This window comes from Choloepus didactylus, chromosome 15 (genome assembly GCF_015220235.1).
Source record: "Choloepus didactylus isolate mChoDid1 chromosome 15, mChoDid1.pri, whole genome shotgun sequence".
NCBI lineage: Eukaryota > Metazoa > Chordata > Mammalia > Pilosa > Megalonychidae > Choloepus > Choloepus didactylus.
This window is the reverse complement of record NC_051321.1, coordinates 31016916-31040191: the sequence shown is the minus strand read 5'-3', so window position 1 is coordinate 31040191 and position 23276 is coordinate 31016916. Positions and strand designations below refer to the sequence as shown.

Genomic DNA, 23276 nt, shown 5'->3' with positions numbered 1-23276 from the left:
CCAGTAGCACCCTCCCACCCCCCAGGTGTGACAACCAAATATTCTTGCCAAATGTGCCCTATGGGGCAAAATTGGCCCCACTTGAGAACCAGTGCTCTAAGCCGATGGTGTTTTGAGGTCTGTGTGGTGGTTGAGAATGTAGGTTCTGGGGCTTATTGCCTGGGATCAAATCCTAACTAATAAAGGCAGAACCTTCGTTAAGTGAAAGTTCTTATTCTTTCTGCGGCTCTATTTCTGCATCTGTAAAAGGAATAATAAAAATACCTACGTCTTGTAGGATATTGGGAGGATTAAATGCATTAACCTTTGTAAAGCGCCAGGCAAGTTTTCTTCCCCCAAGTCCAGGTTTAAAATGGAGAACTGATTAATCATATCTGAGAATAGGTGTCCCAGAAACACCATTTTACGCTCCCAAAACTCTTATAACAAACTTTTGAGACTTTATGACTTCACAAATATCAACAGCTTCTCCTATCATTTGGGGTGCAGTCTCACCCATGGGCTCGAGTGTGTACCCAGGGGTGGGGACCCTCAGTTCCCAAACCTGGGCTTTGGCATGAACACCATTTTCTCTGGATCCACCTGACAGGCTGGGACTTGGGCAAAGGTCTGGCGCAACAGTGCCCTCTGGAGGACAGACAAGATTTAGGCACCACCTCAGATTCAGGGACCACAGCTCCTCCCTCTTCCCACACAGCACCATAGTCAGAAGTCTGGCTGACATGTCTATCGGAACAACTTTATTTAAGTACACTGGGCCCCACCAGGCAACATGGTTTGTGCGAGGCTGTGCAAGGGACAGGGTAGGACTAAGAGAAGGGAGGTGAGCTGGTTAAGCACACTGCAGTCTGCGGGTCGCCACACTGCTTTCATACACACCTTCTGCTGCGGCCCACATCTGGCAGGGGCCTTTGGTCAAAGGATGGTATGGGGGAGAATACTGCCTGGAATTTGGAATTGAGGTGGGCCTTGGTGTCACAGGTGAGGATGCCGATGAAGACATGCTAGCCCCAGCTTTGCACCCTCTAGACGTGAAGGGCCTTTGGACCTGTTAGGCCAGGTCAGTCCAGGGCAGGCCATTGGCCACTGGACCAGAGAAGATGAGCCTGAGCCCATCACCTCTGGGTACGCTGGTCTGGTCCCTTCCCTCAAGCCAAGCAGGTCCAAAGCCGAGAATGGCACGAGATCAGCCACAGGGGGACTTCCCGCCTCTACAACCTGGCCCCCCAGGTCAGCTAGAGTAGGAGAAGGCAACCTGGTTAATGCTGTTCTGATGGTGGCTCTTTCACTCATCCCTAGGGGGCTGGCTCTCCAACACCCCTCCTTTGCTAGGGGTCTCTGCCAAAGAAAATGAGTCTACCTTCTGTTTTAGAAAATTTGACCAGCAATCAGCCTGTTGATTCCAGGGCAGTGAGCAAGTGGAAAAGGGAGAAAGAGGCAGGTGGAAGTGCCTTTGAGTGTAGCCTCAATGCCAAACTGGTCTTGAGGCCTATGGCTACTGTCAGTTCACCGTCAGCAGGGAGTGGTGGGGCCCTGCATGCCGTGCTAAGCTTAGATGCTGTAAACATTAGTGTGAACAGGGAACGGGCGGTGGGGGAACAGCAGGAGGCGATAAGCTACCTCTCTCCAGTCCCCTTAATGAACGAACACTTCAATAAATAAAACTGAAGATGGCATTGAAACAAGGATGGATGAAAAGCAAGGAATAGGACCTGGAGCCAACAGGCTCCTTAAACTCTCCCAAAGACCCCCTCTGCAGCCACTCAGAAGTAGCACTCCTCTTGCCCTCCTCAAATGCCCAGACCTAGTCCCCAGGTCATCTTGAGAACACCCTACCCTATCACTGACCCCGGAATCTCTGTAACAGCTCCTGGAGTGTTTTTCCAGCCTCCCAAACCCAAACTGCAACAAAACCAGATAGAAAACCCTGGCCCCAGCTTGATCAGTCCATGATCAAGAGGCATGGAGAGCAGAATGATGAGCAAGGGGAGGCAGCAGTTGCCTTGGACCTCAGGCCACCCTGGGGAGGTTGAGGGGATGGGCAGCAGCAAGGTCCCATGGGGGCTGGGTTTAGCTCCCTCTAGGTCTCCCTATGGTAGTAAACATAGTCCCACACAGCCAGACAAAGGCCCAGCTGACAAAGGAGTGGGGCTGCTCCCAGCACTCTTCCTGTCAGGGGCCAGTTAGTGGTCAACCCCAGGCCTCAGGCCGTCACCATCGTGGGCAGTTCATTGTCCTTCTGGGCCGTGGATCCCTGGGCCACACGGCACTCGCATATATGCACACACTCATACCCACGCACCCACACACCACACTTGCATACACAGGCAGCTCCTCGCAAACCCCTCCAACTTAATAAAGCGAGTTTTTTAAAGTGGAGTTTAACTTCAGAGAGAGGTGAAGATGAGGTCCTAACATTAGAAGGTTTTCCTGTGGATGGATCGGGCACCATCTTCCTCATATTCTTTCTTGGAGACCCACATCTTCTTAAAGGTGTCCAGGGAGGCGAGGATAGAGCCCCTGGATTGAAGGGAATCCAAAGGAAGAGTGTGAGAGAGTGGGTATCCATGGAGCCAGCCGGTACCCATGGGGCACAAACATCAGGCTTTCCTTGGAGAATGGGAGGGGGGTTGAGGGGTAATCAATGCCTTCACTTCCCATTCCACTCTTATTACAAAAAAGTTGCTCACCCAATCCATGTAGAATACAGTCTCTCTTGAGGTGCCGATATCTGGAAGGGTAGGTGAAAAGAGGAATCTGAGCCTCCAATTCCTCCTTTTCCCTCTCCCTTTCCCTTCTAATGCATGTCTTTATCCATGGCAGTGGATGCCTTTCACACAGTGGGCTTTAAGCTCTGTCCCTGCTGAACCCTGTGACCTATGTACCCTGTGTTACAGTGGCCAGCCTGACACTCATTTGGAAAGGTAGGTTTCCAGCAGCCCTAAGTATCTACAACTCCTAGGGAAGCTGGGGCCATTCTGGGGGCAAGATTCTGCCCTGTTGTGGGGTGAAGCAGACTCCAGGGCAGGAACCTCCCCCCTCTCTTCAGGCTGGCCAACTCCCTTGGCAGCCACAAAGAGGTTCAACTGTGTTACAGGGGAGGCACCTGAGCAGCAAAAGTCAGCCTCCTGTCATTTGACAGTTTCCCTAGAAGACCAACATGGGACCCACAGCCTAGAACCCTGTCCCATGTCAGTATTAGAAGTGCCTTCCTTTTGAGTGAAGAGGGAGAATGAGAACACGTCCTCCTGTCTGGCAGACCTAGACCTCAGGGACAGTGTGTAGGCTGAGAAGCTATTCCTGGGAGCCATCTGGCAGTGCCTCTGTGTGGACTGTGGCTGCCTGAGCGCTTGGGCAGAGCTGGAGGGAGGCCATACTCTGTGGCCCTCCAGATCCCTAGAAGCCCAGTTCCACCCAGGCCCAGCCCCCACCATGCTCCTACCCTGATCTTCACGTCTTTCGGAGCCAGTTTCTTTACTTCGCTCAGTAGCCTGTCACCCAAAGCCTGCATTGGGCACGAAAAGAGAATCCCAATTCTTTGGGCATTTGGGCCCAGAGAGTCTGGAAGCTTCTTGGGGCAGGGCACAGGGAGCAAAGACCAACCTTTGAACAGGGTGGAGCCTCCTGAGAGGACAATGTTGGAGAAAAGTGTGCGCCGCAGGTCCATGTCAGACTTCTGGATGGCAAACACCAGGACCTCGTGGATGCCCTCACTCTCCTCACCAATCAGGTCTGGCCTGAACAGCAGCTCAGGTGCCCGGAATCGGGAAGGACCAATCTGCAGCGGGGAAGGGCAACTTCAGAGGTTGGGGGTGGGGCCAAGTTCCTTTGGCAGGGTAGGAAATAGAAGAGGCTGCTCTGCCCATCTCTTAATAAGCAAGTGGCTATGAAGGCCAGGCTCAGGAAAGTCCCTGTATGTCAAGGGCCTCAAGGAACAAAAGGGTACAGGTAGAGTCCCTGGGAAACTAGAAAGGGGGGAAGCCCCTTTGTTTAATCCTAGCTCTGGCCGGCTAAGAGACCTTTGGCATTAATACATACATGGATTCACTCATTCACAGAAATTTCTTCCTATCACTGGGAGTTCCAGGAAGAGGCAACTCAGCCTGATTGCCACCCTGTGTGGTGCCCGGAGTGGTTAAGGTTGGCACTTATCATCCCACTTCCTAATCCCACCCCAGTCCAGGAAAATACCTCTGGTGCCTCCTCCCCTCCACTCAGGAGGAAGCAGAGTTCCTGCTTCTCAAGAGCTCACTGTTCCAGGCAAAGGTTTTAAAGGATTGGGAGATGGACTCCAGCCTCCTTGTGGGTAGTTCTTTTTGGGTCCAGAGCCTTTGCAGGCCTAAGGGAGCTAGGGGAGAGGTCCAGCTGCCTACCTCAATGGTGCTGCCATCAGGCAGGTAGTATTGGGCCTTCTCCGTCTCTAGTGTCTCATCCTTCTGGGGGTTTATGGATAGGTAGCAGGCTCTCTGCAGAACCAAGCACAGCAGTCAGGATGGCAGGAAGCCCGGCACGTACTCAGTCAAGGTCCCAGGGGCGTGATGTGCTGCTGCAGAAATCTGCCCTTCCGCAGTGACTGCCCCAAAGGCCGTGAGAGCTGTGGCCCAGAAGCAGGAGCAGGGAGCCTCTGTCAGCCTTAACTGGGCAGCGTTTTGAGTACATGTTCTTTCCAGTTCCAGTTTCCTTCCTGGTGGGCACTGGCTTAAGAACTTAGCTCTCAACCCAATTTTAGACATCAACCCAGGGATCTTTTCCTTCTACCACTCCTAGAAGGACTATGGTTCTGGATCCACGGGGTAGGTACCTCCTACCCAGTTCAGAGATTTCTCTAGAGCCATAGGTAGCAAAAGCAATCAGTTTACTTACAAAGAAAAACATGTATTATGACCTCTTCAAAGATGTAAAAGAACATATGTAATTTACATACAAGGTATAAAAAACAGAATGAACATCTGTGTACCCATCACCCATCCAGTTTAATAAATAAAAGCAGCTGCATTTTCTGCCACCAGATGGCAGCACTTCGGGACGTGATCTCGGGAGATCATAACAGCTGCCAGGAGGCCTGGCTGGGGGAAGGGAGCAGGACCCCAGATCCCCAGACAGGGGCTTCACCCCTCTTCACCCTCAGGTCACCAATGTCCTGGTTGCCCTGTTCCCAGTCCCCACCCCATCCCTGAGGCCCTTGGATCAGCACTCACTTCTTTTATGGCTTTGACAATCTCAAATTCAGAGGACGAGTGGAAGTCATAGCCCTCCTTGCGTAGGTAGAGGCGAAGGAAGCGAGAGACGTCGCGGCCAGCGATGTCGATGCGCATGATAGAGTGAGGCATGGCGAAGCCCTCATAAATGGGCACAGCGTGGGTGACGCCGTCCCCAGAATCCAGCACCACACCAGTGGTCCTGCCTGTGGCATAACTGAAGCAAAGGGGACAGACTATCACTTACCCCTGCCTCCTCTCACCTGGGAAGAAACTTACTTTTTTAGAGTACAATGAACCCAAAGCTTGGGTTCACCTTTTTCTAAGGGCTGCCTTAGAATGGGATGAGCACTAAGGAAGCCTGAGCCTTGGAGCCAGCCCTGAAACACTGGAATGAAAGGAGCTGAGCTTCCCCAGACTCCCTCCCCCACCCCCAGAGCAGCAGACTTTCTGATCTTAGACAGTCTGGCCTTCCACTGCCTCAGGGGACCCAGCATAGGGGTCAGAGTTTTTACTCTCCAGACAAGAGGGAAAAAAAGGGCCAGGCAGGTGAAACTAAAGCAAAATCAGGGTCTTTTTCACTTCATAGAAAACTAGGTTTTCCCTCCACTTGGCATTCTAGTTCTGTCTTTAGTTTTTCTCTCTTTTGGTAGAGACAAAGTAAAAAAAAAAAAACCTAAAACAATGTTTGATAAATAGCAGCTGGCATGCTGTTTCAGTGTTGGGAAGACCACAGAGAATGGAGGGGACTGTGGTGAAGTCACGCTTGCAGACCCTATCTGAAATGGCAACTGCTGCTGAGCTCCAGCTGGTTTTTGCCCTATAGGAAAACAAGCCTGGTATGACCATATCTTCCTATTTTTAAAGAGAAGCCAGAAATTTGGATTTTAATACTCCAATTTTTAAATGCAGGCTCACAATTCTTTAATGGGACCAAACAAATCCCATCCGCAGGTCACCGGGGTCCAGTCTCCACAGTGAACCTAACCCCAGTGTGAGGCAGAGTGGGACATGACAAGAACGATGGTGGAATGGGACTGTGGTTGTGTTTTGATCATGACTGTGTCACCAGCCTAGCATAGCACCTGCACACAGTGAATAAATAGAGGGCTTCAGGAAGAACTGTAGTAGCATGTGGCCTTGCCAGAGGGACCAGGGGAGAGCCTTGGGCACCAAACCTGCTGAGAGTATTGAGATTGTGCTACAGTCTCAATATCAGCCACATCTCCTCTTTTGGTTTCAACTTAGAAGCCTCAGTGCTCAGCTTCAGCAGCAGCCTCTCTCCTTTTCCCACTATCTTTAAACCTTCCCTAGCAGGGGTGCTCAAGCTGTTCTGAACCAGACCAACAGAAAGACGAGAGCCTGGATTCTGCCAGGGGGCTCTTTTCCTCCCTGAGTGCACAGGCTAGCCAGCCAGGTGGCTACTCACAGGCTGAGCACAGCTTGCATGGAGATGAAAAGGGCTGGCACATTGAAGGTCTCGAAGAAAACTTCAGCAGCTCGTTCCCGGTTTTTCCGTGGGTTTAAAGGCGCCTCCGTCAGGAGCACAGGATGCTGGTGAAAGATGCCCAGCCAGCAATCAGGGTGAGGCCAGACTCCCACCTCTCATTAGTAATGGGGGAGAAGCCCCTGCATGGCTGGCTAGAGGGCCCAGGGGCCCTTTGTCAGTCTCCCTCTAAAAAAGGCAAGCTGGGCCTATCATCTATCCCTGCCCAAATTGGTTTCTCAACTTTCCAAATTCAGGCCCCTTTATTGTGTCACTCTGCCCTCACCTCCACCCCCTATTCCCCCACTTGTCCTCCAAGATTCTTATATAGGCCCCCATATCTACTGTATATCTCTCTAAATGCCAAGAGGATTTTTTAAAATTCTACATTCTGAATTTATTATGATAAAATTGCTTGGTGGGTACAGAATTCCTATTTGGAGTGATGAAAAAGTTTTGATAATGAATGGTGGTGATGGTAGTACAATATTGTGAATGTAATTAATACCACTGAATTGTACACTTGAAAGTGGTTCAAATAGGAAGTTATATGTCGTATATAGGTTACCACAATAAAAATATAAAATGTAGTTTAATATTTTTTGAAATAAAAATTTAAATTTCAATGAATATGCTTCCAGAAAACCTGCACATATCCCTTCCCTAAAAATTCTGGTATGCCTAATATGTACCTTCCTTCACATTTTTGAGTTGAGAGTTACTTCCCTAGAAGTTAAGGAGTACAGGCTCTGAAGTATGAAAATGTGGGTGTGAATCCCAGCTTTAATTCACTAGGTGACCTTGGAAATATTACTTGACTTCTCTGAGTTTCTCTTGTTTGTAAAATGGAGATAATACAACCTATATCTCACAGAAATGGTGTGAAGACTAAATTTGAATATGTCTGAAAAACACATGGCCTGGTGCCTGGCATGGAGTGAGAACTCATATGCTCTTGGCAGTTATCATCATCATCACCATCATCCCTGGGGTAGGGGTTTTGACCAGCTTTGCACACTTCTGCAAGTGTCCTATACACAGACCCTTACCTCCTCTGAGAAAGTCTGCAGCTGATCCTTAGAGTAGACATATTGCCAGATGCGCTCCATGTCATTCCAGTCCTTTACGATGCCATGCTCCATGGGGTAGCGGATCGAGAGCAGCCCTCGGTGTTCCTGAGGGCAGAGAGCAGGGCTTGGCAGCTGCAGTCAGCCTGTCAGCCAGGCCGCCTGGGACCCTGCTCTCCCAGGACTGTGCCGTGGCTGTGGCTGGCCTGCCAGGAAGTGCTTCACAACAGCCTCAGCTCCCCCACCCAACCCATCCCCCCAGAGGCCTCACTCCCAGGGCGAAGGGTGGGCACCCATTCTCCATATCTGCAAAGGACCCTCACTGCCCAAGCAGCTAGCAAAGCATGGGTCCTCTGGTGGCTCTAGGGCAAGGACAGCAGGCACCCTCCTCAATACCTGGTCCCACCTGGCTCTTTAACAATCTGGCTCCCACCTCTGGGCCTCAGCATGTGGAGCCAAGGTTGGCAACAAGGATTCTGTTGTTCTGCTTACTAGAGGCTGCCTGAGGGCTCTGCCAAAACTGTGCTAATTAACTCATCCCCAGGGTATCCCAGCCAGGATCTTCCCACTGAGTCCCTTTTGCCAAAAAGATAACCAAGCCGGTCAATTTGATCACTGGCAAGGTATTGACAGAATACAGAAGAAAGGCAAAAGCCCTGTTTTCTAGACTGATTTCAGTGTTTCCCAATGTAAGGCTTCAGATATTTCCTCTCCAAGACCAGAAGCTGCTCTTGAGAGGAATAAATGGTCACAGCCTAGGATAAGGGACTCAAAGTGGAGATTTTAAGAGGAAATTGTTCCTTTTACTCATGGCTGTGTCCAACTGCTGGGACCTTTCCCATGTGGTGAATAATGAAAGTTCTCTGTTGGCCTGAGTCTTCTTCTGTAGGGTTGGGAATTACCTCGGCCTTGGGGCCAATGAAGATATCACCTTCGAGGGCTCCTGCCATGACCCGGACGTGCTTTGGTCTGCCCACACTACAAAAGAGAGCGAGGAGGGCCGTCATTTTTCATTTCAAGACAGAACACAGGAACGATGTATACATGCATATATTTATGTTAGAAGGAAATATATTCAACTTTTACTATTATCTTTGAGGAGTTGAGATTATGATTGGTTTTCATTTTCTTCTTTATACTTTGCATTTCCCAAAACTTCAGTAAGGAACATGTATTATTTTAAGTTATTTGTAAATTATTTCATATTTTTATTACATTTCTGTTATTTTATAAGTTGTTAAATTTCAGAGGATTCAATACCTCTAGTTCTTCTTTTTCCCCAATGTGTGTGCAAAGAGAGTGAAGGAAACCAGAATTTCTAAATGGATGGTTAACTCAAAAATTTTTAATCTCCTTGGCCTCCTCCACAGGACCTCTACTAGTAAAACTGTGACAGAGAATTTTCTTCCTTTTTCTCCCCTTTAAGCTCCTTCCCCAGACATCTGTGCCCTTCTCTTGCCTGCAGTCTCTCTGCCTTAGGAGGAGAGCTCTGAGAAACTCATTCTCACTAAGCTGGAGGGGTGCGGTTTAACGTTAAACCCTGTCCTGGGTTAGAGGAGGATTTTAAAGGGAGGGCTCCCTGAAGAGGCAATCATCCAAAGGTATGAATCACCAGTGAGAACATTTTTGGCATCAGATAAAATGGGATTTAAAAAAGAGGCTCCTTGCCTGTGCTGCTCAAATTGTACCATGTAGGCAATTGTTTCTTTTGCTTATTCCAAAAGCCAGCTCCTGTCTCTTGGTTGTTGTTTGAGTACCAAGGCCCATCTGAATGACAAATTCCTCCCTCCTAATAAAGGCAGGCATGACCCCATAACAAAGCTGACAACCCTCCCAAATTTCTGATTAAGCCACAGAATGACTTACTAGTTTGGAAAGCAGTATTTGGGGATCTGATCACCAGCAAAACCAGCTTTAATCACACCGGATCCCTGAAGAGAGAGGAGAAAGAAGCCAGAAGTATCACAAAAACAAGAGGAGGTTCTAGGACAACATGTATGATATATATTTTTAAAAAAGATCTTAAATTTGCATATAATATATACATTTGTATGAGTATAGAAAAAGGTGACTGCACACTAAAGGGAGGGAAGTGGGACTGGAGAGGTGGTGAGGTAAACTTTCACTGTATACTCAAATTTCTGTTTGATTTTTTTTGCATTCTTTGACTTTTCTACATTGAACATGTTTTACTTTTGGAATGAAATGTAATATTAATAAAGGGAAGAAAATGAGAAGAAAACCTGGGGAGAGAAGAGGAAAGTACCTGGAAGCATCAAAGCAGCCAAGTTTAGGAACACAATCAAGGTACAAAAAGCATATGCTGCTTCTTGCTATTCTCTGATGTTTTTAACCTGTTTTTCCAGCTCAGGCCTGAACTCTCCCTGCCCTCCAGGACCTTTATGACAGACACTACCGTGAGTGTCATCATGTTTGAAGCTGACTCCGTTGGAACATGCGTTATCCAGTTCTTACTGCAAGGGCAGAACACCGTGCTTTGTTTTACTAGTTGATCTCCAGTTGGTAAAGTGTTTGAGAATACGAGAAGAGACCCAAGGTTATAATCCTGCAGCTTCAATACCTGTTGTATTGTGTGGAGTGTCCAGAAAACTATCTGGCTTCCCTGACCAGCATCTCTGGGTCCAACCAATGTACACATTGACTCTAGACACAGATACCAACATGTGTGGGACAGATGTCAAGGCTTGATATTGCTTGCAGATACACCCTGTTCTCTTCCTTCTTACCTCTTCTACTACCACACTTAATACCCTGGCCCTGCCACCCCAACATGGTTTGCAGCTGCATGTGTAACTGGGACAAGCCTTTTTCTTGCTGCCTATTGACCATTTCTGTGTGTGATATTTCTAGAACCAACATAGGAAGCAGTAAACACATTAGGAGACACTAAACAGCCAAGGTTGTCTTTGTTCCGAAGGCTTCCCAGCAACACTCCTGGTTCCCTGTCTTTCTTATTCCTGCTCTACTAAAGAATGAAGCGCAAGACCCATCCTGGTGCCTGACTCTTGCAAGACAGAGGTTGGGGAGGAGGAAGTGAGAAGTTGTTGAAGGACAGGGAAAGAGGTATAGGAGAAAGCAGGGCAAGCCAGTTCTCTAAGGGAGCAGGAGCCTCTGCCTACAGAAGAGAAAAAACAGGAGACAATGTGCAAACTCACTGGCTTCGTTGGTTCAGCAAAGAGCCTGGAAAAGGTGCAGCTGTAAACTGGGGTGGAAGCCTGGGAAGGAAGGAGTACTATCCTACTGCAAACCCAAGGGCTCTGGGGCAGCAGAACGGATAGATGAGAACAGCACTGTACATGAGAACTCGGGGAACTTGTTAACTCAAGCCTCCGGGATTGTTCACTGCCTTCATCTGGGTGTGGTGCAGACAGACTGATATCAACTGAAATAAAGATGTCCTCTGTTTCTGACTCTGGATATTTTTTAAGAGATGATTTTCTTGGCTATTTGATATTCAGTTTACTAGCAAAAGGACTCGAGTCTGAGTAACAATGCAGATTAAGATGTCCGATTCATTTCTTTCTCTCTGTCCTTCCCAGCAAGAGTATGATAGTCCCAATTCAAATATTACCACCAAAAACAGTTTGGTGGTTCCTAAAAAAGTTAAAAATAGAATTACCATATGACCTGGCAATTCTACTTCTAGGTATATACCCAAAAGAACTGAAAACAGGGACTTGGAATTGATACTCATAAACCAATGTTCATAGAAGCATTATTCAAAACAGCCAAAAGTGGAAACAACCCAAATGTCCCTCAAAAGATGAATGGATAAATAAAATGTGGTATATACATACAATGGAATCTTTAGCCATAAAAAAAGAATGAAGTTCTGATACATGCTACAACATGGATGAACTTTGAAAACATTATACTAAGTGAAATAAGCCAGACACAAAAGGACAAATATTGTATGATTTCAATTACATAAAATATCTAGAATAAGCAAATTCATAGAGATGGAAACTAGAATACAGGGTACCAGGGGCCTGGGGAGGGGAAATGGAAGTTTTTTGCTTATGGGTACAGAGTTTCTGTTTGGGGTGATGAAAAGGTTTTGGTAAAGGATGGTGGTAATGGTAGTACAACATTGTGAATATAATTAATTATACACTTAAAAATGGCTAAGATGGTGTTCCAGTTTGCTAATGCTGCCTTTTCACAAAACACCAGAAATGGATCGGCTTTTATAAAGGGGGGTTATTTGGTTACAAAGTTACAGTCTTAAGGCCATGAAGTGTCCAAGGTAAGTCATCAACAATTGGGTGCCTTCACTGGAGGATGGTCAATGGCGTCTGGGAAGGCATGTGGCTGGCGACTGCTCCAGATTTCTGGTTTCAAAATGGCTTTCTCCCAGGACATTCTTCTCAGTAGGCTGCAGCTCCTCAAAAATGTCACTCTTAGTTGCTCTTGGGGCGTTTGTCCTCTCTTAGCTTCTCCAGAGCAAAAGTCTGTTTTCAAAGGCCATCTCCAACATGTTGCTCTGTAAGCTGCAGCTCCTCTTTCAGCTCCTGTGCGTTCTTCAAAGTGTCCCTCTTGGCTGTAGCAAGCTTGCTCCTTCTGTCTGAACTTACATAGAGCTCTAGTAAACTAATCAAGGCCCACGCTGAATGGGCAGGGCCACACCTCCGTGGAAATTATCCAATCAAAGGTCTTGCCCACAGTTGATTGAGTCACATTTTCATGGAAACAATCGATAGGTTCCAACCTAATTAATACTAATACATCTGCCCCACAAGATTGCATCAAAAATAATGGCATTTTGGGGGACATAATACATTCAAACTGACACAGATGGGAAATTCAGTGTTTTATATATATATTACCACAATAAAAATTCAAATAAACAAACAAACAAACACGGGTGACTTATGCCTGAAAAGTTCTATTGAAGCTAGTGTAAGTTGGCCATCCAAAAAGCCATCCAGCTCTTTGAAAGAAAACATCATTCTTGTATTCAGTGAATTATCTCGTGTCAAATTACTTCTTGGAATGGCTTTTCCATAAAATCACTTTGAGTTGGTATTAATCCTTACTTTGGAAAATCATATCCTCTGTGGTTAAGAAATGGGGTATGGGGAACACACACCAAAGAGCAAAGGTGAGAGATTAGTAGAAAACTATCATTATCTTAGTAAAATATGATTAGATAAAGCATTTAGACCCTTAAACCTGAAATTCTGGAGCACTAACTTAAAGGCAACAACTTCCAGTACAGTTTAGGACTTCAATTACTGTGTAATTTACTGGGCAGTTTCAAAAACGTGATATGTGGGGAGAAGATTGTTTGGCTTTACTGCCATTAAACTAACTCAGTCATAGAGTGACCCTGTCTTGGACTGCAATGAAAATGGACCCCTATTCCTTTTATGTGGAACTAACATGGTATAAGCCTGGTCACTATAGCATATTTGTGAAGTCCTTGAGTGGTGTAACATTAAAGTTTAACTTTTAATACAAGTTGCAGTCAGGACAGAAATATCCTGTGTGCATAATTTAAGGCAAATTGAAATTTTCTCTCTCAGTTGATTTGATCTATAATTTTATGCTATACAATTTAAACTAAGAATATAATGTGTATTGTGGTGTGATATTTTTCCTAAACATTATTTGTAGATTATTTCTATTATACCACAAACTATGTTTTTAAATTTTAAAAATTCTAAAGAACTTTCTGAAGACCTCATGTATGAACAAAACTTCCATTCAGAAATAAATGTCATCATTTCTGACATAATAAAAAGAAATCACCACCTTCCTGAAGAATAATCCTCAGTCGGGATTAATTATCCTTTTCCTATGATCTCACAGAAAATCTGTGAGATAACTGTACCACTACGTAACATGCATTTCATTCTGCTTTCTATTAGAATTCATGGTTTACATTTTGTTGTCCCTTTTTGGTCCAAGTTCCTTGAGGACAGAGACTTTATTTATCAGCAGCATCTGGCATTTGCTGGATACTCGACAGATGCTGGTTGACTAAAATTAAAATCAACTGCTAATGACTGGCAGGTGAAACCCAAAGTTTGGCCCTGAGTGAGCAGTTGGAATGCCAGCAGCCCAGGGCAGAGGTGGTACAGGAAAGGGGAAGGCAGCGCTGGGAATGAGGCACAAGAGAGAACTAGACCCAGCTTGTCCCAGCAGCCCCTGAGCTGACCTGCTAGACTAGCAGGTGGGTGAGGAATGGGTAGGGACGGGGGAGGCGGCTGAGCTGCCTCTATTCTACTCAAGTCAAACCAGGAGAGCATACAAAAGGGTCCTGCCAATTTCTTTAACAGTTTTTACAACTAGGAACTGTGGATCTGGCAAATGAGGTGCCACTCTCTTTGTATTAACTATGGCAAAGCCAAATAAACAAATGCCTTATAGTAGGCTTCTTGGAAAAGTGGTCTCATTTAATATTTGATTTTTGAAGATTTCAAGTCTGCTGCCAGCCACCACTCACCATTCTCCTTTTGATAGAGGCAAACAAATAGCAAACTTGTGGCTTGGGCAATCTTTATCCCAGGGACTCCTTTCTGGCTGGTTGTCTCCCATTTTACAAGTGGGAAAAGGACACTGAGAGAGATGGAGCCATAGATTCTAGGACACAGGCTGGTAACTGGTGACCCATTTTGGCACAAAGGTGTAGTTGGTTTGGCCCACAAAGTACTTTTTTAAAAATAGCTTTATGGAGATATGGTTCACATCCCATACAATTTAGTCATTTAAAGTGTACAATTCAATGGTTTTTAGTTTATTCACAGAGCTATGTAACCATTACCACAATCTAATTTCAGAACTTTTTTGTCACCCCAAAAAGAAACCCTGCACCATTAGCAGTCACTCCCTCACTTCCACTCTCCAGCCCAGGGCAACCACTAATCTACTTTTGGTCTCTATAGATTACAAAGTGCTTTTAAATTAACAGCCAACAGTTAAACATTGGTGATTGTATACGAAATTTAACATTTCTGACTTCTCTTGAAAAATCAGAACACTGGGCCTGCCTTCCTACATGGGGACGACTGGCTGGAAATGAGAAGCAGTTGGCCGTTTGGTCAGGCATGCTCAAGGACACCTTCCCGATTCCCCACAGAGTCTTTGAAGCCACCTCTCCCTAGGCTTTTTAAATATTTCTGTTCCTGCTTGGCCTCTGCAGGCACTGAGTTTGAGATGCCTACTCTAGGCATTCCCAGCCTAGAGGTTTCTCCCTGCACACAGTATATCTGGTTTCCCTTAGAGCATCTAGCTTGCTGTGAAGCACATCCACACGGCTCTCAAATTATACATAACTGAGCAGTGAAACCACCTCTAAAAAGGCACCTTCTCTTCACTCTCCATCAAGTTAGGGATGGATTCTTGCTGAAGTTGCACAACCAAAAGCCTGTATGTCACATTGTAAGTGACAGTGTTAAACATACAGACTGACTTCATTTCCTCAGCTAATTCTAGTGTCTCTAAAACTTAGGTCAATCAGCATTAGTAAGATCTTAAGAGATGGTGACAAACTGTAAAAAATATTATGAGACAATCAGTAAAATTTGAATGCTGACTGGATATTTGATGATATTAAAGAATTATTACTAGATGTGAAAATAGTATATTGATTATGTTTTTAATGCAATTTTATTGAGATATAGTCACATACCAGATAATCATCCAAAGTGTGCAATCAATGGTTCATGGAATCATCGTATTATTGTGTATTCATCACCACAATCAATTTTTGTAACTATGTTTTTAAAAGAGTGTAGGGAAGGGAAGAGGGTGGGAATGTAGCTGAAAAGATCAGCCAAGAGTTGATAATTGTTAGGGTTATGTTATGGGTATGTGGACATTCATTCTACTATTCCCTCTACTTTTGTATGTGTTTCAAATGTTCTATAATAAAAAGCAAGAAAAACAGCTGACAAATAAGATGATAACACAAGTTAAATTTCAGTACACAAATACTATATACACACACACATACATATAAAAAATATATATCCATAAAATCACGGATGGAAAGGAGCACATCAATTTTAGGAAGACCACTCCGTCTGTAACAGAAAGAAAGGGCAGAGCTGTGGAGCACAAAGAGTCTTCAATTATATCTGTAATGTTTTATTTCCTTAAAAAAAATCTGAAGCAAATATGGCAAAATGTCAACATTTATTAAATGTGGGTGACAGACACATGCTGTGTGGGTGTGTGTTGTAAACTTCTCTGAACTTTTCTGTATGTTTGAAGTATCTCATTTTTTAAAAGGGGGGCTGAAGCAGCACAGACATCTGGAAAAAGGTGAAACTCTTAGCTTATGGACGAACTTCTGGAAAGCTGATATTGTTACCACATTTAGGCCCACATAATCACAAAGACAGTTTTAAGATTGACTAGAACTTTGATCCATTTTAGGAAAGAACTGTAACCTTTAAGATCTTAGTAAAGATTTTAGCTTCAGAATTAACATAGTATTCTGATCAAAGTCCTATGGTCCTCAAAATATGACTCTCTTCCTATATTACTGTCTATGATATGCCTTTGGGAAGGAATTACTTGTATTTAATTTTACAAATACCTGTGACTTTATTGTTGTCATTAAAACAGGCACACACACACACAAACATCTCCATATTCCTCATTCTTTCTGATGAATAGCTTTGGTGCCAGAGAAGAATGAAAGAAGTGGTCATAATTTTCTTAAGACTGATAAAGGCTATGGAAAGTCTCTTCCCTCTTTATCCTGCTTTCTTTGTCCTCCTTTCTTTAATTACACTCTCCTTAGCCCAGAAAGAAAATTGTAGCAACATGTTAAGCTATGGAGCTGTTAAATTTGCCACATTATTCTCATAGTATAAAATTGGCTCAAATATTTCTAATGATTTTTCCTATCCATCATTAATCCTGAGAATTAAAAACACAAACAAACAAACAAACAAAACCCAACTCTAAATTTCAAACAGAAAGAACTACCTGTGGCCCCAAATCTAAAAATGTGGCAGATACCCTGCAAATCCTAATGAGAAAATTACTTAAGTTTCTTGTATTTCAACTTTTGGCAGAATTATTAGCATAATGAAGGAAATGTTTTTCCAGAGAAAAAGACAATTCAATCCTTTAAACCTTCAACTGAAAATGCACCACTGCTTTGATGTATTTCATATACATTACCAGGAAAAACAATGGAGAAACTAAGAAGCATTAGCTTAAATGACTTTAAAGACAGAACTTCTGCCCAACCATTCAAAAAGCAAAGGATCTGGTCAGATGTATAGACTTCTCCTTCTGACTGTTGATGAAAATAGGAATTTGCTGCCAATTGCTAAATAATTAACTAATTTTACAAGTAAGAAAAGGGCAGATGAGCACACACATTTCTATCTGGCTGAAAATTGAACAAGGAGTCCTACTCAACTCCCTGCAAAAACTAACTGGGGGTTCCCCAGTTATTTAGGGACATCTTCGTTACTATGATAGAGACATTCATTTATTCATCCACCCTCCCATCAATCCAATGAAAAAGCATTTATTGGGTACATTATGTGTGCCAGGCATGGCCCTAAGTACTGTGTGCGTGTGTTTGTGTGCGGTGGCGTGGGGTGGGGGGTTTGTAATAAAAAATAGAGGAATGCCATTTTCCCCACAAGGATTTAATAATCTAGTGAGGGAGACACACAAACACACACAAATCCTCTCAAAAAGGAGTGTTTCCTCCCTTTATCCAGTGTATGGGCAGATAAGTAATAAAATAGACAAAATATATATATAAATAATGGGGGGGATAAGGGGTATGGGATGTTTTGGGTGTTCTGTTTTATTTTTTTCTTTATAGTGGAGTAAAGAAAATGTTCCAAAATTGATTGTGGCGATGAATGCACAACTATATGATGATACTGTGAGCCACTGGTGTTATACTTTGGATGGATAATATGGTGTGTGAATATATCTCAATAAAATTGCATTAAAAAAAAAAAGAGGAGTGTCTTATTGAGCTCAACCTCATCCTTTCCAAAGCAGAAGCCATACCTACAGAAAGGAAAGCTAACAACAACAAAAAAACACTTTTCCTTAGAAAGAGCAGAGAACTTGGAACTGAATCTCAGTCTGGAGTTTGGCTCCTCGACTCACAAACCAGGTGGTTTAAATATATTATTCAATCTCTCCAAGCCTCAGTTTCCTGCATAAAGTGAGGATAGTAATTCTTATCTACCTACCACAGCTGAAGCTTAAACAAGATGATGCCAATGAAAGTACCTTGTAACATGCCCAAGGGCTGGCTCAACAGAGTGAATCTGACAAAGTCAGCTTAGGACAGAGGGGACTGGTAGCTTTGCCTCAATGGAGGGACCTAGAAGGGGCACAGAAAGGTTATCTCGCAGTGGAAGACAGAAATGCAGTTGTTTCACAGCTGCTCGCCCCCAATAAGAGTAGTATTCCGATTCTTTCCATTTGCCACTATTAATGCATTTGCGTGGGCGCTAGCAAAATTAATAACGAATAAAGCATTGTATTTAGGGCGCATCCCTGTGTGACCTTGGGCTCACTCTACCTCTCGCGCTTGTTTTCTCATCTGTAAAACGACGAAACTTCCTTTCTTAATTATCCGCCCAGTTTTTGTGAGGACCCAACTCGAAAGTACGTGAAAGCTCCTTGTAGGCACTAGAGCGTCTTGCAAATATTATGCTTAGTAATTATTTTTCCCACAAGTAGCGTTCCGAAAAGGAAGGCACCTCCCGACTTGCTTTGTCGTTCTCCTTTCTTCTCAACCTTTATTAATTTTCTATTGTATAATCGCAGAAATAACTGAAACCCTATGGCCATCTCTGGCACCAGATTCTCGGGCCGCACCCAGACACACCATCGAGCCATCCCGTCAGTTCCGGACCGAAGGAAACTTAGCCCTTCTTCCGCAGCCGGCTGGCCTCGCCCTTCTGGCCCCACCCCAAGCTAATCCCTTCAGCCTTCAAGCAGTGCCCCGCCCCTCCAGTGAGGCAATATTATGGTGGCCTGGAAGAAAGGCAGGGACACGGGCCAATCACTGCATAGGGCTTCCCCCATCCGGAAAGGCTCAGAGGCGGGGGGGGGTCACTAGTCAAGATGGACAGCCAGAACAGCCAATAGAATTATCGGAGAATGGGCAGAGGGCGGGCGCCGGGAGCTCACAGAGCGGTTAAGGCCCCTCGAGCCAAGGGCCCAAGGACCCAGCTCCGACTATACCTCTTTCCTTTATCCACCACAAAGTTCTCCATCACAAGGTTGCCCGGCGGCCGCCCTGCCTGCGGTCTGTGGGTGGGGGAGAACGGAGGCGGCGGCGGTGAACCCGCCTGACAGACCAGGCCAGTGACAAAGAGCCAGCCGCCCAGCACGAAACCTGGGAAGCAATCCCTTCAAGGAGGAGAACTCAAGTCCTTTTAGAGAGAGGAAAGAAATAACTCACGTTGTCGATCACGACAGGCTGGTTGGCTATCACATCGTAGGACTCCATGGCAGAGTGATCTCTCCTTCCGAGGAAGGAACTGCCAGCCGGGTTAGCTGCTAACGCCGCTGACACGCATGCGCAAACTAGCCGCCGGTACGGTACGGCCAGGGAGGTGCCCTACGCGAGGAACTACAACCCCCAGCCTGCCCTGCACCCGGGTTGACCGACCAACCTGCTTTGGAGACCCGCCTAGTTTAAAGGACTGGGAGTTGGCGTTTTGGTCGCACAGTATCCTGGGGTTTGTAGTGTCCATAAATAAATAGACCGGGACACAGATTGATGTTTGTGTTGCATGCTAGGATCTGTAGTCCCTTTGAAGCGGTTCGCAGTGTATGCTGAAGTATGTAGTTTTTTTGAACACTTGTCTGTAGTTCGGTTTGGATTGGTCAGTAATTCGTGGATGTTTGAATTTTATAGATTAGTCGTTGTGCACCCTGTCCCCGGACAATCTAAGGTTGCTTTGTTTTTATCTGGGTCTTTAAGACATTAAAAAACAAACATTTCTTATTACCATTGCACTCTAACAGAAAGGGCATATTAAAACACACACACACACATGCACAAACACACGGAAGAACATATTCCCAGAACAAAGGAAAATAATAACTCTAAGAAAAAAAAGCAGTATATTGCAGCTTTTCACATTTTGTTTGTTTGTTTTGATAGGTGTAAACTTTGTAACAGATTAATATTCTGAAGACAGGCATTTGAAACTACTGGAATGGGTGATTTGTTTTTATTGTTATCAGGAAACATACACAATACAAAATTTCCCATTTTAACCACTTTCATGTTTACAATTCAGCAAAATTAATTACAGTCACAGTATTATGTTATCATCACCACCATTCATTTCCAAAACTTTTTCATCACCTCAAACAGAAACTCTGTACCCATAAAGCAATAACACCTCACTTTCCTCCAACCCCATCCCTAGTCCCTGGTAACCGGTAACATATTTCTGTTTCTCTGAATCTATGAATTTGTTTATTCTAAGCATTTCATATAAGTGAAATCACACAGTATTTGTCCTTTGTGTATGACTTATTTTGTTCAACATGATGTCTGCAAGGTTCATCTGTGTTGTAGCATGCATCAGAACGTCATTCCTTTTTATGTCTGAATAATAAGGGTATACCACATTTTGTTTGTCCATTCATCTGTTGATGGGCATTTGGGTTGCTTTCACCTTATGGCTATTGTGAATAATACTGCTATGAATGCTGGTGTACAGATATCTGTTTCAGTCCCTGTTTTCAATTCTTTGGGGTATATAAATACAGGTGATCTTTTGATTAGAACATCATTAATATAAGGGTTTCAGGAATGCCCTAACTTCCTAAGAAATTTTAATTTTCAAGTTAAAAATAATTGGTGTGACTTTAATGGATAAGAAAATGGAGGTGAAGAAAGGTATGTGTCACTGCTCTCAAATGAGCCCAGTGCAATTATCTCTAGGTTATTTTTCCCCATTCAGGTTGGAGGAACACTTTAGTCAATGGCACTGGCAGCCAACACTCCCTCCTCCCTTTCTATTGGCATTTCTTCACGATCTACAGGAAGATAATTCCCAATCCAATGCCTTAGAAATTAAAGAAAAATTATCTCAGTTACAGAGACTCAAGGTATTGGGGAAGGGCAAGCCCGTAGCAGATAATGAATATTGGAGTGCCTCAGGGCAGTCTGCAATACAGCTACCTAAAACAGATGAAGAAAATGTCATCGCTATTAAAAGCATTTATTAAATAATTGCTATTATTTAAATTAACCCTGGTTTACCCAATTCTTGTTACTTTCTGACAGAACTCTAAAATAGGTATTTATTGCTTGTGGACTTGATTTATTTGAGTATAGAATCCCTGAATTTGGCTGTGTTAACAGTGTCAGTCAATATGATCTTTGGACGTTCAAAGATAATAGGAAACAGATTGATAATTTATTGCAACTAATGCCACGAGGACGAATGAATCAATCCATTGTCAGAGTTATGGTTAAATCCTTGTAAGCAGCGTGTCAGCAGAACAGTAGCTACCCTTTTGTCTGCGCACTTCTCAGTGCTTTCGTGGGACCCTAGCGCTTCAGGAGGATGCGCAACATCTGTATTTGAACCTGATTTCCTCCCAACACTAGGGGGAGTTAAAAAGCCTTGGGACACCCTTAACACAAGGTGGGGAGGCGGGCCTATTGTCAGGTCACGCCTTCTCCACCTGTGACTGACACAGACGCTAACCAAAGGGTGCCTGGATAGGGCGCGCCGGCGCCCCGCCCCCTTGAGCGCCCCGCGGCATCGAGGCACCCTGTGGTAGACTCCGCGGCGGCGGCCTGGGCGGACGGTGCGCCGTGCGCAGGCGCGGACCGTAGACCTCGCTGCAGCCGGGATCGCTTCGGGGAGTCGCACCCACGGAGTCTGCCCGCTGGCTCGTCAGTGCTTTCCCCCTCACCCACCCTCCCCGGTTCCCCCAGCGCCCTACTTGCCCCGATGGCGGAGCTGCGGCCTAGCGGCGCCCCTGGCCCAACCGCGCCCCCGGCCCCTGGCCCTACTGCCCCGCCGGCCTTCGCCTCGCTCTTTCCCCCGGGACTGCACGCCATCTACGGAGAGTGCCGCCGCCTTTACCCTGACCAGCCGAACCCGCTTCAGGTTACAGCTATCGTCAAGTACTGGTATGCCCTGGGCCGTGGGGATACAGGGCAGGAAAGCTCCCGGGGCAAAGAGATTCGCGGGAGAGGAGGAGGAGTAGGGTTAAAGCACTTGGAAGGAGGGCTTCCTGCTGCGAGGGAAGGAGTTAAGGCTCAAGTTGGGAATGGGGACAAAGGGGTTAACGGAGCCTGTAGCCAGTAAAGGGTTAACGGGGAGAGGAGGATGAAGGGTTAACTGGGATTAGGAGGATGAAGAGAGAACTGGGGGTGTGTGATGGAGCAGAATCGGGAACGAAGTGAGAGGGGAACTGTAAACGTGGTGAAAGGAGGGGGCGCCATAGGGGGTCATTAGTGGGCGAGGGGAAACCGGGGCGAGGGCGGGGGGCTGAAGTGGGATGGGGGAGGCGAGGCGGGACCCGGGGAGCAAATGAGAGGGCTTTGGAGCAGCGAGGCTGGAGGAGCTCCGAGGGCACGAAACTGCATAAGATAGGGAGGGATCTGGGGGCTCCGGGCTTTCCTGTGAGTTGGAAGGGGAACGAGTTGAGAGAGTTGTTCCTGTGAAGAGATGAGGAGGAGGTCTCCTTTTGATACCTTCCGAATGAGCTCTGACATAATATCAGTGCATAGCTTTTCCTTTTGAAGTTTGCTGGAGCAACTCTTCCTGATAAACTTTTTGCATATTCTGCACAGTTCTCTAAGCGGAGCTCCCATCTGGCTCTGCTACTGCTTTGCAACTTAGCTAGAACCGGGGCAGAGTCTCCTTGACCCATGGCTTGGTTCAGGGTTTATGGGGACCACAGCTTCCATTTCCACTGAGAAGTAAATGGTAGAGACCTGGGGACCCCAGGCAGGGAGGAAAGAAGATGAGCAGTGAGATGTTAAGAGGAGTTTTCTGGCCACGGGTTTCAGGATTCAGGCAGGATTTTTCTCAGGAAAGCTGAGGAGGGTAACCCTCAAGTAGCTGCCTTAAGGATCAGACTTGCTTACAGATAGACGGGCTGCCTTTGGTGTAGGAGTGGGTCTTTTCTAGTTTCCCTTTCCTGGTTGTAGAATATGTCTTTCTGCAGCCTCTGGCCCAAAGTGGGGCTTTGGGAAAGAGCCTGTCCTCATGGTCTTTCTAGATTAAATGTTGACTAAAGAATTAGTTGACTCTGGTCAGGACCACGCTCATGCAGGTATCACATTAGATGCTGCCCTTCAGTGGGCCTTGAAAGAGTTCAGGCAGCTGAAATGGTGTGGCCAAAGGAACAGATAGACCCGGAGGGGAAAGGTAGACTAAAGTGGATGTCTTGGCTGGTTAACTCTCCCTTTGGGACTGAATCTTTCTCTTCATTGACGGCCTTATTTTCTGGAGATGGCAGTTGCTAGGCTGTTGAGGGCTGAGGCCAATTCGCTACATTGGTGGGAGCATGCCGGCTCTA

The 23276-nt window shown here is 45.5% G+C and overlaps 3 protein-coding genes across 7 annotated transcripts in view; 2 read left to right on the top strand and 1 right to left on the bottom strand.

The window, feature by feature from the left end:
* MFSD13A (major facilitator superfamily domain containing 13A) overlaps positions 1–11174 on the top strand; it is a 31959-nt gene extending 20785 nt beyond the window's left edge. The window contains exon 10 of the mRNA XM_037804013.1: positions 10118–11174. Coding sequence (XP_037659941.1) covers positions 10118–10128 — 11 coding nt within the window. The 3' untranslated portion in view covers positions 10129–11174. The remainder of the gene's footprint in view (positions 1–10117) is intronic.
* On the bottom strand, positions 719–19304 carry ACTR1A (actin related protein 1A). Of its 2 annotated transcripts, none has more exons than XR_005211798.1 (11): positions 19177–19304; positions 9618–9682; positions 8654–8729; positions 7734–7859; positions 6628–6752; positions 5199–5415; positions 4374–4466; positions 3604–3778; positions 3443–3505; positions 2691–2731; positions 719–2520 (listed from the first exon to the last, which is right to left on the bottom strand). XR_005211798.1 is itself a non-coding variant. In XM_037804017.1 (11 exons), the coding sequence occupies exons 1-11, from the start codon at positions 19222–19224 to the stop codon at positions 2418–2420; spliced, it is 1149 nt and encodes a 382-aa protein (XP_037659945.1). In that variant the 5' UTR covers positions 19225–19304; the 3' UTR covers positions 719–2417. The 2 variants fall into 2 exon arrangements, 1 of the variants encoding a protein (XP_037659945.1); XM_037804017.1 differs by having other exon boundaries at positions 3587–3778.
* A 2236-nt stretch (positions 19305–21540) lies between these two features.
* SUFU (SUFU negative regulator of hedgehog signaling) overlaps positions 21541–23276 on the top strand; it is a 139776-nt gene continuing 138040 nt past the window's right edge. For all 4 annotated transcript variants that reach the window (XR_005211839.1, XM_037804348.1, XM_037804349.1 and 1 more), the window contains exon 1: positions 21541–21879. Coding sequence is in view for 3 of the 4 variants with exons in the window: in XM_037804348.1 (XP_037660276.1) it covers positions 21698–21879 (182 nt within the window). In the remaining variant the exon portion in view is untranslated. The remainder of the gene's footprint in view (positions 21880–23276) is intronic.